The sequence below is a fragment of the Carcharodon carcharias genome, chromosome 14, assembly GCF_017639515.1.
Source record: "Carcharodon carcharias isolate sCarCar2 chromosome 14, sCarCar2.pri, whole genome shotgun sequence".
NCBI lineage: Eukaryota > Metazoa > Chordata > Chondrichthyes > Lamniformes > Lamnidae > Carcharodon > Carcharodon carcharias.
The window spans coordinates 70,180,433-70,196,865 of record NC_054480.1 but is presented as its reverse complement, the minus strand read 5'-3'; the positions used below and the strand labels follow the sequence as shown (position 1 = coordinate 70,196,865).

The following is a 16,433-nucleotide window of genomic DNA, read 5'->3' as shown; positions in this document are numbered from 1 at the left end:
GGAGCATCTGTAATTATGGGTGACTTTAATTTGCATACAGATTGGGCAAATCAAATTAGTAACAATACCGTAGAGGAGGAATTCCTGAAGTGTATACGGGATGTTTTTTTGGACCAATGCATTGAGGAACCAACTAGAGAACAGGCCATCCTAGACTCGGTATTGTGTAATGAGAAAGGAATAGTTAGCAATCTAGTTGTGCGAGGCCCCTTGGGGATGAGCGACCTTAATATGATAGAACTCTTCATCAAGATGGAGAGTGACGTAGTTGATTCTGAGACTTGGGTCCTGAATCTTAATAAAGGAAACTACGATGGTATGAGGCATGAGTTGGCTATGATGGATTGGGAAACGTTACTAAAAGGGATGACGGTGGATAGGCAATGGCAAACATTCAAAGAGCGCATGGGTGAACTGCAACAATTGTTTATTCCTTCGCGGAGAAGAAAAGAGTTGACGTTTCCAGTCCTCATGACCCTTCCACAGAACTGAGTTCTCAGTTGGAGTTCAAAAGAATGAGGGGGGATCTCATAGAAACCTATAACATTCTAACAGGACTAGACAGGGTAGATACAGGAAGGATATTCCTGATGATTGGGGAGTTCAGAACTAGGGATCACAGTCTGAGGATCTGGGGTAGACCATTTAGGACTGAGATGAGGAGAAATTTCTTCACCCAGAGAGTGGTGAACCTGTGGAATTCGTTACCACAGAAAGTAGTTGAGACCAAAACATTATATGTTTTTAAGAAGGAGTTAGATATAGCTCTTGGGCAAAAGGGATCAAAGGGTATGGGGAGCAAGTGGGAGCAGGCTATTGAGTTGGATGATCAAAAATGATCATAATGAATGGCGGAGCAGGCTCGAAGGGCAGAATGGTCTACTCCTGCTCCTAGTTTCTATGTTTCATCTAACAAAAGCCCATGCAAAATAGTTATACCTTAGACAAAGCTGATCACAGCCAGCCAGCAATAAATTTGCATGGTGCTACTGGTTAGATTTATGAGTGATGAGCAGTAGGTCTGATGTCTTTGGGTTTTTATGAATACAGTTAAGGAGATATCTCTCAGAGGTTTGTTAAGAAAAATCAGGCTTTTGGTAGAAAAGGAAATACCGTGTCATGGATCAGAAATTGGCTGACAGGAAACGAAAGGTCAAGGAGTAATGGCTGCTGCTCAGACCGAAGAGTTGCAAGTGGTGTGTCCCTAGGAGTCAATTCTTGGCCCACATTTGTTCTTGAACTAAGGCAGAGGGAACATGATTCTGACATTTGCCAAAGACACAGTAGCAGCAGGTTTGATGTACATCAAGGAATGTAAAGGGCTTCAGATGGGCAGACTGTAGCAAATGCAACATAATTTGGGAAATCAAATTTTGGAAAGAAAATCAAGGAATGAAGAATATAGTCATTGGAAAGATATAGAAGGGTATGATTTTAAAACATTTGTTCATAGGGTGTGGGTGTCACTAGTAAGGCCGACATTTATTGTCCATCCCTAACTTCCCTTGAGGTGGGTAGGGGATGAGTTGCTACCTTGAACCGCTGCAGTCCATGTAGCATAGGAATACCCACAGCACTATCAGGGAGGAAGTTACAGGAAACTGGGGTTTGCAAGTACATCATTCTCTGAAAGCATGCCCAGAAAGTCATAAAAAAGGCCATTTGGGATTTGAGTTTTATAAATAGGAGCACAGAGCATATGAATAAAGACATTAAAACTTTGTACAAGGTAGATACACCTGTGCATTTAGGCAAAGCTTCTGATCACTATTCCCTGCTGGCGATTTACACGTGCGAGAGTTAGACTGAAATAGGACTGGGCGCAGCCAGGCTGCTGCAGGCAGTTAGTTTGTCAACAATTATTGTTCTGACTTACAGATGAAGAACCGGTAGAAGAGTGAGGTGGCAATTGGCACCCTTGGAATAGTATCCGAGTAAGGAATTAATACCTTCAGGACAGATGAGGGAGAAAATAGAAAAGGGGAAAAATTGCCAACACTGACTATTTGTATAAACAACTAAAGCAAAGAGGTAAAGACAATTCATCTAAATATATTGTTATTCCCACATTCAGGGCACTAGGAGCATTAAGCGCTTTCAGAAAGGACAAAAAAAACTGACGAACAACTATCAGGAGAATATTTCTTCAATGGAGATTTAGGAAATTACCTGAAGGAAAGGGTCACTAATTCCAGACACATCATGCTCTGGAGAATAACCAGACATAATCAGATTCTTCAGGGATTTGACTAGCTGTGGAACGACCTAAGATTGAAGAGAACACATGTTACATAATGGAACAGATATGTCATTGATAAATAACTTCCAAGAAAATTAAGAAATGTGATATTGGTTACATTGATCATGTCAATTCAATAATCTTGCTCTGTCAAGCGAAGGTAACAAATGGAATTAAAACTCGGCACAAAACTATAATAATTTTCATATTATTAATGCAGTTTATTGTAAAGTAGGTTTATGGGAGTGAGTGAAGACGGTTCTGTCCACGCGATTTAATTAAACTAAAGTCAGATAGGCTGTAAGCTTGAAATTATCAAAAGACGTTAGGAGTAAAAGGCATTTGAAATGTCAATGAGTAAACATGGATGAGGTCTTAGCATGTAGGGTGTGAAGGAAATTTGCATTTGTAGATAAGTGAAGGAGTTGTTTGGGTTTCAAAGGGATGGTAGGGTTGTTACAACTAAAGGAGGAAGAGAGAAAACCAAGTAAAGGGGTCAGTAATAAAGTTGTCGAGGAGTTAGAAGTCCTTTTTAACCCTTTTAGCTGTTCCTGGGTAACTATCCTGCTAAGAGAGTCGGAACCATCTGAAGTCTCTGACTTTAAAATTGGAGTATCAGATGGTTCCCAGTGCAGGATAATTGCCCACTGGAAGTTTTAACTTCCTGTGCAATTCCAGTGCAGTCCTTGCATGGGTATGCACCCCCCGGCCCACCCCAAGGATCATAATTTCTGGACCTGAGTGTCCAAAGACTTGAGGCATCAGAGTTGTAGGGCCATCAATCAGAGTTGAAGGGCGATCAACCAGACTTTGAAGAATATTTCTCACCAGCAAAGCATGAATCACTGGATATCAGGAAGAGGCACCTAGCCTGATTTTAACTCTCCCTAAACCAGGGGCCACTGAAAGCAGTAACAGCTCCTTTGTGCTGCCAGACTGAGAACTACTGCAGCACAGTCCAGCAGTAGAATGGAGTCTCCTAACCTGCATGGCTCAATGCCACATCCAACAACATCTCAGCCTATTGAGCCAATAGCAGATCCAGTACAACATTTAGCTTCCATGTTAGCAAGATAATAACTTTGTTAACTCTGCTAAATTCAATAGGTTAGCCCTTATGTTCAAAGAAGACATCACCAAAAGATTTAAAGATTATCAAAATGAACAACCTGCCCTTCTATTTATCTGCATATTAAAATATTGCAACCAGTGCACACACCTCATATATGTTTTGTTACACTTCAATTATGTGTGCCTAACTACATGTACTTACTATTATACTTACTTTATACAGTACTGCATCACTAAGTAATGCAACTGCTTCTTCCCCAGGTTCAGATGAAACTCAAGCTAAGCTTTAAGCAAATATAAGTTTTATTAGCTTATCTAATTTTTATTTTTTATTTCATATCTTTCCACTGCTAGTGGTGTAAGGATTTTGGGTTGCTCCCCATGCCCCTCTGGGATGTCAGGTTTGAGTGGCATTGGAGTTGGTGAAGGTGAAGAGAATGAAGGGCAGAAGGACACAGTTTGAAAATATACTAGGAATCAATTTGAGGCAGCTGTGGAAAAAGATGGTGGGAAAATGCAGGTGAGTTGGGGTGTGGGGTTGAGGCAGCGGATCTGGGAGTTTCAGCCATGGCTCAGTTGGTAGCACTCACACCCAAGTCAAATAGACGGCTGTGGGTTCAAACCTACTCCAGGACTTGGGCACAAAAGTCTAGGCTGACACTCCAGTGCAGTACTGAGCGAGTGCTGCACTGTCTGAGATGTTGTCTTTCAGATGAGATGTACACCAAGCGCCCTATGATGAATGTAAAAGACCAACACCATTTTGAAGGGCAAGGGAGTTACTTCATGTTCTGGCCAATGCTTATCCCTCAATCAACATCACACAAAAAAAATAGATTATCTAGTTGTTATCACATTGCTGTTTGCAGGAATTTGCTATATGCAAATTGGCTGGAGCAACAAAACGACAGAATATCTCAAGCTAGGACTGAATACGCTGGAACATTCATTGATTGTAAGTAAAGATGACTCTACCTCCTATTAAGACTCTAGCTGAATTTGTGAAAATAACTGAATAATTCGCTCTCCAGTTCTTCCCAATTGGTGTTCCAAGACAGGATAGGCCAAAATGATGGTTTCTCACACTTTTCTGGACTTCCATTAAAGTCTGCTCAACATCATAATAGTTCAATACATGACCACCTTGTCTAAATCAGTACATTTGCCACCATTCCTAGACTTCAGCCTATTCAGCTGTAAGCTGTTCCTTAATGAAATAGTGACTTTAACAGGACTGACAAAAGACATCCAGCAGTGCAGAGTGCAAAGACTTGCTTAAAGCTATTTATACAGAACAACTTGGATCCATTTCTTGGCAATTGTCAGTGTGCTTGTACAGGCAGATAGAGCTTGGTATTTCAGGGGAGTTCCTAATGGTAATCCTAATAGTGAACCCAGATTAACTCTGTCTATACATCACTCATACTGAAATATAACAGAACAAAGCTATCCTGCAGTAATCTTGATAAAGTATGCATTTCGGCTGAAACCTGCTCATTGATTACAGCCTTACCTTCTCACTCTATAGTCCAAATTATGAAAGCAGGAAGAAAAGAAAGGTAGTCATTAAAGGCAAGGCAAATGCAGACAGAGCCAAGAATCTACACGCTAGTTAAAGTTAGCAGCACTGAAAGGTTAGTTGCTGATTGAGCACGCAGCGAGATTTGGAAGTGAGATACCACAATTTTGGTCACAAAGTGGAATAACTCTACCAGCTCTGAACCATCCCCAGTCTCTCAAAGGCACTGACTCTTGCAGGGGTACCATTTCAAAGATGCAGAAAATCTCCAGTGCCTCAGTCTAGTGATCAGTCTTTATGAGTGAATTGTACAATCATCATGGGTCGGATTTCTGAGTATGGGGAACATCACAGCCGGGTTGAATTTTTTCAGAAAGCTTTTGATAAAGTCCCACATAAGAGGTTAGTATGTAAAATTAAAGTACATGGAATTGGGGGTAATATATTGACATGGATTGAGAATTGGTTAGCAGACAAGAAACAGAGAGTAGGAATAAATGGGCCTTTTTCGGAGTGGCAGGCGGTGACCAGTGGGGTACCACAGGGATCAGTGCTTGGGCCCCAGCCATTCACAATATTATCAATGATTTGGATGAGGGAACCAAATGTAATATCAAGTTTGCTGATGACACGAAATTTGATGAGAATGTGAGCGGTGAGGAGGGTATTACGAGGCTTCAAATCAATTTAGACAGGTTGAGTGAGTGGGCAAATGTGTGGCAGATGCAGTATAATGTGGATAAGTGTGAAATTATCCACTTTGGTAGGAAAAACAGAATGGCAGAGCATTATTTAAATGGTGATAGATTGGGAAATGTTGATGTACAAAGGGGCCTGGGTGTCCTTGTAAACCAATCACTGAAAGCAAGCTTGCAGATGCAGCAAGCAGTTAAGGAGGCAAATGGTATGTTGGCCTTCATTGCGAGAGGACTTGAGTACAGGAGCAAGGATGTCTTATTGCAGCTGTACAAGGCAGGATTGTCGCATGAGGAGAGATTGGCCTATATTCACTGGAGTTTAGAAGAATGAGAGATCTGACAGGGATAGACAGACTGGATGCAGAGATGATGTTTCCTCTGGGTAGAGCATTTAGGACTAAGATGAGGAGAAACTTCTTCACTCAGAGGGTGGTGAACCTATGGAATTCTCAACCACAGAAGGCTATGGAGGCCAAGCCACTGAATATAGTTAAGGAAATAGATAGATTTATGGACTCCAAAGGCATCAACAAGCATGAGGAGAGTGGAGTGCAGCATTGAGATAGAGGATCAGCCATGATCATATTGAATAGCAGAGCAGGCTCGAAGGGCCGAATGACCTATTCCTATTTTCTATATTTCTATAAACTATAACTTCCTCCAAAATCTATACATGTGCACTTGGTAACAGGGCACACTGGACAGCAAGAGGAATTAAGGATCACAGTTGTTAGTCTTCCTTCACCAGCCCAGGGAAACTGCAGCAAACCTAGTTAACCCAGTGTTAACTCAGTATTAATCAGGGACTGAATTTGGGACATTCATGATCATTGTGATTCAGTAACGTGGGATGGTACAATTATTCACTTGACCACTGGGGGAGCTGTATATCCCCACTCGCAACCACTATAACATTGGCAGAAACCAAAACAAAGTAAATTCTTGTTGTATACCATTCCCCACCAGGAGGTTCCTGAAATGAAATTTTTAAGATTCCGCCTATGGTTTGGAGCAGGCACTTGGAAGGGTTAGAGTCTTTACATTATTGTTCCTATATTTAAAATAGGAGATAAAACAAGTCAAAGGAGCTATAGACCAATTAGCTGAAAGTCAGTGGGAGGAGAGATAATGAGAATCATTATTTAAAAGATGCGATAGAATCTAGAAGCTGGAAACACAATATATAGTCAGCACAGATTCCAAAAAAGATCACATTTGACTCAGCTTAATGATTTTTTTTCAAGTGACAGGAAAGGATAGAGCGTACAAATCTAACAGTAATCCAACAGATGAAGCTAGAGGTTATAAAAAGAATAAAAGGATAAAACTAAAAGCTCTGTATCTGAATGCACGTAGCACTTGAAACAAAACAGATGAACCAAGAGCGCACATAGAAATAAATAATTACGATTTGATTTCCATTACAAAGATATGGCTGCAGGAGGACATGGATTGGGACCTGAATATTGAAGGATACAGGATAGTTAGGAAGGACAGGAAGTGAGGAAAGGATGGAGGGGTGGCTCTGTTAGCTAATGATGGTATTAGCACAATAGAGAGGGATGACCCAAGTTCAGGAAACCAGGATTTGGAAATGGTTTGAGTGGAGGTGGGAAATGGTAAAGGCAAGAAGTGACTTGTGGGAGTTGTGTACAGGCCCCCTAACAGTAGCCACATGGTAGGGTGGAGCATAAAGGAAGAAATAATTGGAGCTTGTCAGAAAGGCACGGCGATAATCATGGGAAATTTTAATTTACATATAAGCTGGAAAAGTCACATGGGCAAAGATAGCCTAGATGAGGAGTATGTTGAATGTTTTCGGGATAGTTTCTTAGAACAGCATATTCTGGAGCCAACCATAGAGCAAGCTATACTAGACCTGGTATTGTGCAATGAGATGGAAGTAATTAATGATCTCATAGTGAAGGTGCCCCTAGGTAGCAGCGACCATAATATGACTGAATTTTACATTCCGTTTGAGGGAGAGAGAATTGGGTTTGAGGCTATGTTTTTAAACTTAAATAAGTATATAATTGTGCAAAGACAGGTGGCAGTTCAGAAGATTGGACAGGATATAAGGAACAGCAAAGAATGACGAAAAGACTAATAAGGGGGAGAAAATTAGAGTATGAGAGAAAGCTAGCCAGAAATATAAAAACAGATAGCAAGGGCAGAATTTTATGTCCTACAGGCAGGCGCGCGCCCAACCCGATCAGGCGTAAAATCACGTGAAAATCTCATCATCGCCCACTCGTGCAATATTTTGCTTGGCAGGTGCATACAAAAATCGGGAACACGCCCGCCAACAATTCAGAAGGCAATTAAGCCCATTAGTGGGGCAAATGTGTGATTTTTTTTGTGGCCTGTCCAACCTTATGGTTGGTGGACAGGCAAATTGGCCAGGCAGACTTTGCATTTTTCATCAAACCTCATCCAAGGGCAGGATGAGATTTCCGTTATGAAATAAAATAAAAATAAATATCTGTGGGCAGCATTTTTATTAGCTATATTTGTGATGCATGGACTTGTCTTTTACGCTTTTAATTGGCCAGCCAGCATGAAATCGCGCTTGGGTGCTGATTGTGGTCAGGGGCCCATTTCCCGACCACTCCTGGGCCGGCCGATCGGGCATGCACACCAAAGGTAAAATTCAGGCCTAAGAGTTTTTATAAATATTTTAAAAAGAAACGAGGTAACAAAGTGAGCGCTGGTCCTATAGAAAGTGAGTCTGGAGAATTGATAATGGAAAACAAGAAGATGGCTGATGAATTGAACAGCTATTTTGCATCAGTTTTCACTATAGAAGATACATGTAACCTCCCAGAAGCAGACATAAACCTGGAAATGGAAGTGGGGGAGGAAGTCAGGAAAATTACAGTCACCAGAGAAATGGTACTGAGTAAATTGTTGGAGCTGCTGGCTGACAAGAGCCCAGGTCCTGATGGACTCCATCCTAGAATCTTAAAAGAAATGTCTAGTGGATTGCTGATGCATTGGTTTTAATTTTCCAAAACTTGCTAGATTTGGGGAAGGTCCCAATAGATTGGAAGATAGCAAATGTAACTCCATTATTCAAAAAGGGAGGGAAACAGAAAACAGGAAATTACAGGCCAGTTAGCTTAACATCTGTCATAAGGAAAATGTTAGAAACTATTATTAAGGAAGTTATAGCAGGGCACTTAGATAAGCTGAAGGTCATCAGGCAGAGTCAACATGGTTTTCTGAAAGGGAAATCATGTTTAACCAACTTATTGGAGTTCTTTGGGGAAGTAACATGTGCTGTAGATAAAGGGGAACCGGTGGATGTACTGTAGATTTCCAGAAGGCATTTGATAAAGTGCCACATCAAAGGTTTCTGCAGAAAATAAAAGCTCATGGCATAGGGGGTAACATATAAGCATGGATAGAAGATAGGCTGGTTAACAGGAAGCAGAGAGTAGGCATAAATGGGTGTTTGAGTTGGCAAGATGTAATGAGTGGTGTGCTGGAGCCTCAACTTTTACAATTTATATAAATGACTTGGATGAAGGAATTGAAGGGATGGTTGCCAAATTTGCTGATGACACAAAGATAGGTAGGAATGTAAGTTGTGAAGAGGGCATAAGGAGGCTACAAAAAGATATAGATGGGTTTAGTGAGTGGGCAAAAATCTGGCAAATGGAGTATAATGTGGGCAGATGTGAAATTGTCCATTTCGGCAGGAAGATTAAGAGAGAAGCATATTATCTAAATGGTGAGAGATTGCAGAGCTCTGAGGTACAGAGGACTCTGGGTGTCCTAGTACTTGAATCACAAAATGCTCGTATGCAGGTACAGCAGGTAATTAGGAAAGTTAATAGAATGTTATGATTTATTGATTTATGCTTCAGTTGTACAGGGCACTAGTGAGACTACATTTGGAGTACTGTGCACAGTATTGGTCACGTTATTTAAGGAAGGATGTAAATGCGTTGAAAGTAATTCAGAGAAGGTTTACCAGACTAATACCTGAAAAGGGTGGACTATTTTATGAGATAAGGTTGGACAGACTAGGCTTGTATCCGCTGGAGTTTAGAAGAGAAAGAGGTGACTTAATCAAAACATATAAGATCCTGAGGGGTCTTGACAGGGTGGATGTGGAGAGGATGTTTCCTCTTGTGGGAAAATCTAGCACTGGGTGTCATTGTTTAAAAATAAGGGGTCGCCCATTTAAAACAAAGAGGTGTAGTTTTTTCACTCAGAGGGTCGAGTGTCTTTGGAACTGTCTTCCTGAAAAGACTCTGCGTCTGAATATTTTTAAGGCAGAAGTGGATAGATTCTTGGTAAGCAATGGAATGATAGGTTATCAGTGGTAGGCGGGATGCAGATTTCAGGTTACTATCAGATCAGCCATTATCTTATTAAATGACAGAGCAGGCTCAAGGGGCTGAATGGCCTACTCCTGCTTCTTGTTCGTATGTTCGTAGGGATTGCTTAATCAGGAGGCAATGTAGGTCAGCAGGGGTAATTACTGAATGAGGCTTGATGCAATTAGAACACAGCCGGAATAATTTTGGATGATAAGTTTAGGGAGCTGGAGATGGGAGGCCAGTTAGAAATGGATTGGAATTGTTAAGTTTCGAGGTGACAAAGGCATGGATAAGTGTTTCAGCAGATGATGAGCTGAGGTAGGGGTGGAGTCAGGCAACACTACAGTGGTGGAAATATGAAGTCTTAGGAACAATGCGGATGTGTGGTCGGAAGTTCACTTTGGGATAACGTAGAACATAAAGGTTGTAGACAGTCTGATTCAGCATCAGGCAGTAGCTAGCGATAGGGATTGAGTCAGTGGCTATGAACCTTGAGCTTGTGACAGGACAGGACAATAACCTCAGTTTTCCCAATATTTAGTTGAAGGAAATTTCTACTCATCTGGGCAATCAGTATGACACTGAAGAGACAGTGGAGTCAAAAAAGGTTGTAGTGAGGTATAGCTGCTGTCGCCAGCATGCATGTAAAACTAAGCACTGCTTTCGAATGTTGCCTCCAAGGGATATCATGTTGTTGAGAAATAGGAAGAGGCCAAGGATAGATCCTTGGGGGACACAAAGAATAACTGTGCTGAAGTGGGAAGGGAAGCCATTGCACGTGATTCTTTGGGTATGGTTGGACGGTTAAGAATGGAACCAGTTAAGTGCAGTTCCACCCAGTTGGACAAAAGAGTAGAAACACTGAAGTTGTACGGTATAGCCAACCGTGTCAATGGCTGCCGATAGAGAAGGATGAGGGAGGATTATTCATCACTGTGACAGTCATGTAAGACTCTGATTAGAGCCATTTCTGTACTGTGGCAGGGGCAGAAAGCTGACATAGATTTTTGAGCGTGAACATTACATATGCTGTCCCCAGCTAATTTTACAGAGATAGTTTCATTTACATAACATGTAAGTTATCTACCCCATAAAGGCGGTGGAAGAAGTGCATAAATAGGGCTTTCCGATGAGAGCTTTAAACTGTGATCACCCCTCATGGAAATGTTGGTAATCTTTACTAGGGCTTTTAATACTTTCAATGTATGTATATTTAAGCCTTTGCAAAGCCTGGTTGAGTAGCAAAATAGTCTGGTACAAAGTGAAGAAACCAGAGTCTGTGAACAAGGAGTGGAATGGCCATAACCACCGAACCCTATTTAATGGCTGAAGTAGAGGTGTACAAGCTGAGAGCGCGATGGGAGGGATCTATCTGCCATTTTATAGAACAGAATTGCAGCTTGCCCAGAAGGAGCCAACCAGAGAATACAACTGAGCTACTACCAACAGCAGCGCTAGTCAGAAATTAACCTAATTGACCAACTAATTTTGGCCAGCTAAAAAGAGCACGAAACAAAGCTAGATGGCTAAAAGGAGGCCACCAGCCAATCTGCTTGTCCAGGGAAAAGTGCATAGTGTAAGAAAAAAAAGTGTCGAAATGAGAGGTCAAGATCTGTCTAAAGAGCCGTAAACAATGCAAATTAACACTGACAAGACAACTTAAACTGGAGGAATACCATTCCTTTCTTTAACTGTTATATCTGTTACAGGGAAACTTCCAACATTCAGGGCCCAAGACCCAATTATTATTCATTTAAAGATATTTCTATATACCATCTATAATCCAAGGGATGGATGACACCATTAGAAAATTAAAATTCTCATACTGTATCCAGTGACTATCAAGAATTCTTGATTTTAATTAAATTAATTGGATTCAAGGTTGGTAAATCCCCAACATCTGATGAGCTACACCCCAGAATGTTGAAGGAGGTGGCTATAGAGAAAATGAATGCATTGGTGGTTATCTTTTAAAATTCTATATATTCTGGAAGGGTTCCTGCAGACTGGAAAATAGCAAATGTAACACCAATAGTCAAGAAGTGAGGGAGAGAGAAAATAGAGAACTACTGATCTGTTAGTTTAATGCCAGTAGTGGAGAAAGTGTTAGAATCTAAGGATGTGATAACTAGGCACTTGGAAAATAATGATATGACTGGACAGAATCAACACTGATTTATGAAAGGGAATCATGCTTGACAAATCTGGAAAAGTTTTTTTGAGGATGTTACCTGCAGCATAAATAAAGGAGAACCAGTGGATGTGCTGTATTTGAATTTTCAGAAGGCTTTTGATAAGGTCCCACACAAAATTAGAGCCCATGGAATTTAGGGTTAAATACTGGTATGGTTTGAGAATTGGTTAACAGACAGAAAACAGAGTAGGAGTAAACAGGTCATTCTCAGGATGTGTTTTTCAGTTCATTGTGGAGTTTATCTTGGAGCCGGTGTGCTTGGTCACCGCCTTTGTCCCTTCCCCCAGCTGGTGAGTCTAGAACTAGGGGACACAGTCTCAGAATAAGGGGCAGACCATTTAAGACTGAGATGAGGGGGAATTTCTTCACAGGGTGGTGAACCTTTGGAATTCTCTACCCCAGAGGGCTGTGGAAGCTCAATCATCGAGCATATTCAAGACAGAAATCGATAGTTTTCTGGATACTAATGACATCAAGGGATATGGAGAAAGCGCAGGAAAGTGGTGTTGAGGTAGATGATCAGCCATGATCTAATTGAATGGCGGAGCAGGCTCGACAGGCCAAATGGCCTCTTTCTCCTATGTTCCTATTCTTTGTTCAGATATATTACTGGCTGACTGTTCCTCAAAACATGCTTCTCAACTTTAAGCTAAGCTGCACACGAGGCATTTCCAGTTACATCGCCATAAATTAGACAAACAGTTTAAAATAACATTAAAAACTATTGCAACTTAAAATTTAGTGCAATTTAAAAAAAATTGTTTTACCTTGTAATTTTCTTCCCCTGCTCTAGAAGGTATTAACTCTAGCTGCAATATGGATGCATGGACAGCAGGCACCCTCCAAACCTTTGATCACATGGCCATATTTTCAAACATGAGCAAAGAGGGAGGAAATACAGGCTAATTGACAGTGGGACCCCACAACCGATTCTGATCCTATCCTCATGTCCAGCAGAAGTATATTTCCCTTTTAAGGGATATGGAGGTCAATATTTATGCCCCTCCAGACATCCAGCCAAGATTGGTCAATACAAATAGACAGGGGTATCAAATCTGCAATTGCTGTGACTGAGCCACTCACAAAGCAGTAGCTTTAAAATTAAGTCACAGAGAAGTTCAAAGTGCATTTGGAAGCACAATTTTCTGTAGAACACATGGTATGAATGGAATAGCTACAAGTAGTGCACCAAAACAAATTTCAAGTTCACAGAGCAATGTGCAAAAATGAATGGTTTACTTTATGCAAATTATACTTTTCATTACTTCTCACATTTTAAAATAACTTATTTCTGCAATTTCAAAATACAAAAGATTTGTAATATTCAGCAAATTAAGCTTTTCATAGCAACGGTAAACATAATGTGGCTATACCTTGCGAAAATAAGCGTGTGTGTCAGGGCTATGTTTACACATTTCTATGACAAGGACAACAGCAGCATGGAGGACACCTTTAAGACAAAGAAAGAGAAAAGGCGTTTTAACTGATGAATGCACCAAATGAACAAGGCAGTGAATACAATGCTGATGACTACTTCAAGCTACCTCAGCATCAATCATTTCTAGTTTCTGCTCATCAGCAAGAGAAATCATGAGATTGCACCCAGTCTGTAAACAAAAATATACTAGCATATGAAACAATTTGGCACAATTTCTTCTTTAAACACACCACAAACTAATATATCATTCTTCATTAGAAACCTTTGTAAATGACATTGCTGGGGAAGTGAGACCAATCAACATTTTAAAACTCCAGCAAGCTATGTCTTGAAATGCCAAGATGCAGTCACAACCAGGAATTGCTTTGCCACAAAGTACCCAGATTAGCTGTGCAGTCATGGAGAGATGCTATGTAAAGGCCAGTCACACACCTACTCTCCAAGTGAAGTATAGCAATAATCAGAACTGCCACCTCAGGTCATTCACACACCTCCCAACAACACTGGGAAATGTTTGGAATGAACTACTCACCCTTTCTCTTTTGCATAATTAATGAATACTGTAGAGGGACTAAAATAATTGGGAAAGGGAGAAAAGATGTGAAAAGGGAATCATGGGTCATGTTTTCAAAGTTAGTACATTAAAGCTGGGAAAGGCATAACCTAGGAGCATTAATTATGAACAGAAGTACAGAGCCAAATGTAAAGGTTGGTTTGACACTTCAAATATAATTCGTGGCTCAACTGTTCATTAATTGTATGATATTGTATAGATTTTCTGTTCTTTCTTTTGAAGATTGATCTTTGCAGTCACATTCAGAAGCTATACAAACGCACTGTATAATTACAGATTGTAATTGGCAGCAATCTAAAATAGAGTTATTAAAAAAACACACTTTGAAGTAAATAACCAGTATCATTAAGTACAGGCACATCTTAGCAGGAAATGGAAGCACATCTTATGCACACTTTCATAAGGCACTCACTTCTTACTGAATGTATAGCCAATTCAGCAGTGACAGACCATATTTCCTAATGACCAACTGTAAATTATTTCTCAATAAGTCTGATGTAACGTCATGGCCATTATTTGGCATTATTTTTTTTCTAGATTTTCAATATTCTCTTGACTCAAGGGCAATAATTTGCACCATCAGGTATGGGACCATCTGGGTAATCACTGCTAGAATAAAAAATTATCCAAACATACAATTAAAAACCGTTTAAATTAAAGGTAGTAAAAGGTATTAAACAGTAACTAGTTCCAGGGTGATAAAAGCAAAATACTGCAGATGCTGGAAACCTGAAATAAAAACAAAATTGTGGAAATACTCAGCAGGTCTGGTAATATTTACAGAGAGAGAGAGAGAAAAACCGAGTTAACGTTTAGAGTAAAATATGACTTCTTCAGAACTGGAGGGCAGAAATGCGATGCAGTATATGCCATTGAAAGGGGGTGGGGGAGGAAGAACAAAAGGGAAGGTTTGGGGTAGGGTAAAGGGCAGGAGAGAGTAAATGACAAACAAAAGGGTTGTGCATCAACCTTATGGTTAGGTGACTGTGCTTGAATTCTTTAGGTAAGCAAATACTCACTTCTATTATACCCACCCTTATTATCTCTCCATTAGAGTATTGTTCTGAGTGTATCCATTCTTTATTTTCTGAATGTTTGAAATGCATTAGAAAAAATGTTGCAGAGTGCGTGCTAACATATTGATTTTGTTTACCAGGCTAAGTCGCCAAAGTATCCAAGTCCAAAACCCACAACGGCATTTTGAGAATTTGGTTTTAGTTTAAAAAACAAATCTTGAAGTTAAAAAGCTGCTTTTAGTAAAAGCAGTTAAGATTGCTGCAAAAAAAACGAATGATTCACTAACGTCTTTCCTGTCCTTACCTGGTCTGGCCTATATAGGCTCACAAAAGAAAGACTGCAACAGGAAAAAGTGGAGTTGTGCAAGCCATTATCTATCAAAGCAATGTTTTGTCCAAATTACACATGGGCCACATACCGTGATTCTTATCATTAAGTAGATTTTTCGTGGCAGGCAGAAACATCTCCAGCAGCTCTGGTACTTTCCTGATAACATGTACAGCAGCTAATGCAGCCTGTGAACAAGACAAACAGCAGTGAGTCATTTCTGTAAGCACCAGGCACTATCAATCTGCCAATTAAATTTTTGAAATTCTTGATAAAAGACAAAGTCACAGCAGCACAGAGTTTTTATATTTTAATAAAATACCATGAAGTCGGAGGTACAAGATAACTTCATATGCACAATATGGTCACAAAGCACAAACTCTTAGTAAACCAAACATAAGATTTCGGCCTCTATGGCTTCTACCTCCAGATGTTCTACTTGAATATCAGTGGTGGTTGGCTGGGCATTACTGGAAGTGCATTTATACCCCTGTCCCAAGGGTACAGAGGTCAAAGGAGGAACAAGCCTCTCTACATGGTGCTGCCAATGGCCAGTGCAACTTCATGCTTCAGTACCTACTGCTGCCTAGGTTCCTTAATATATTATAGCCACAGTGCTCGTCAGGGACTTAAAGCTTTTTCTTGTTGTCAGGAGTTGCACAACCCCACCTGAAATAACTCATCTGCCTAGTGTAATTTGTGGATTATTGAGGTGGATAAACATACACTAATAACTTCTTTTCAGACATACAAACTTGTTCAAAACTAAGGGCTGAAAGCTACATCAACACGTGGGTCATTGTATCTCTTAGCACAAGGCAACATGAGTACTTCTGTATGAGAAAAAAAAACAGCATTTGTACATTTTTCTAATGGTAAATGTCCAAAACAGAGTGATTTCCTTGCCTGCATTGCAAAAAGGTTCCTTAGCACTCAGAACAATTTATAAAATACAGCTATGAGTAAATGTGAAAGCTGAATTTGATAACAATTTGATAACAAATTTGATAAGTTAAAGAGAGCCTCTG

General features: G+C 40.3%; 1 protein-coding gene across 4 annotated transcripts in view; it reads right to left on the bottom strand.

Annotated features, from left to right (window-relative positions):
- LOC121286924 (AP-1 complex subunit gamma-1-like) overlaps window positions 1-16,433 on the bottom strand; it is a 113,269-nt gene that overhangs the window by 49,845 nt on the left and 46,991 nt on the right. For all 4 annotated transcript variants that reach the window (XR_005945109.1, XM_041204215.1, XM_041204214.1 and 1 more), the window contains exons 5-7: window positions 15,497-15,593; window positions 13,423-13,499; window positions 2,170-2,265 (exon numbers count right to left, since the gene is read on the bottom strand). Coding sequence is in view for 3 of the 4 variants with exons in the window: in XM_041204215.1 (XP_041060149.1) it covers window positions 2,170-2,265; window positions 13,423-13,499; window positions 15,497-15,593 (270 nt within the window). In the remaining variant the exon portion in view is untranslated. The remainder of the gene's footprint in view (window positions 1-2,169; window positions 2,266-13,422; window positions 13,500-15,496; window positions 15,594-16,433) is intronic.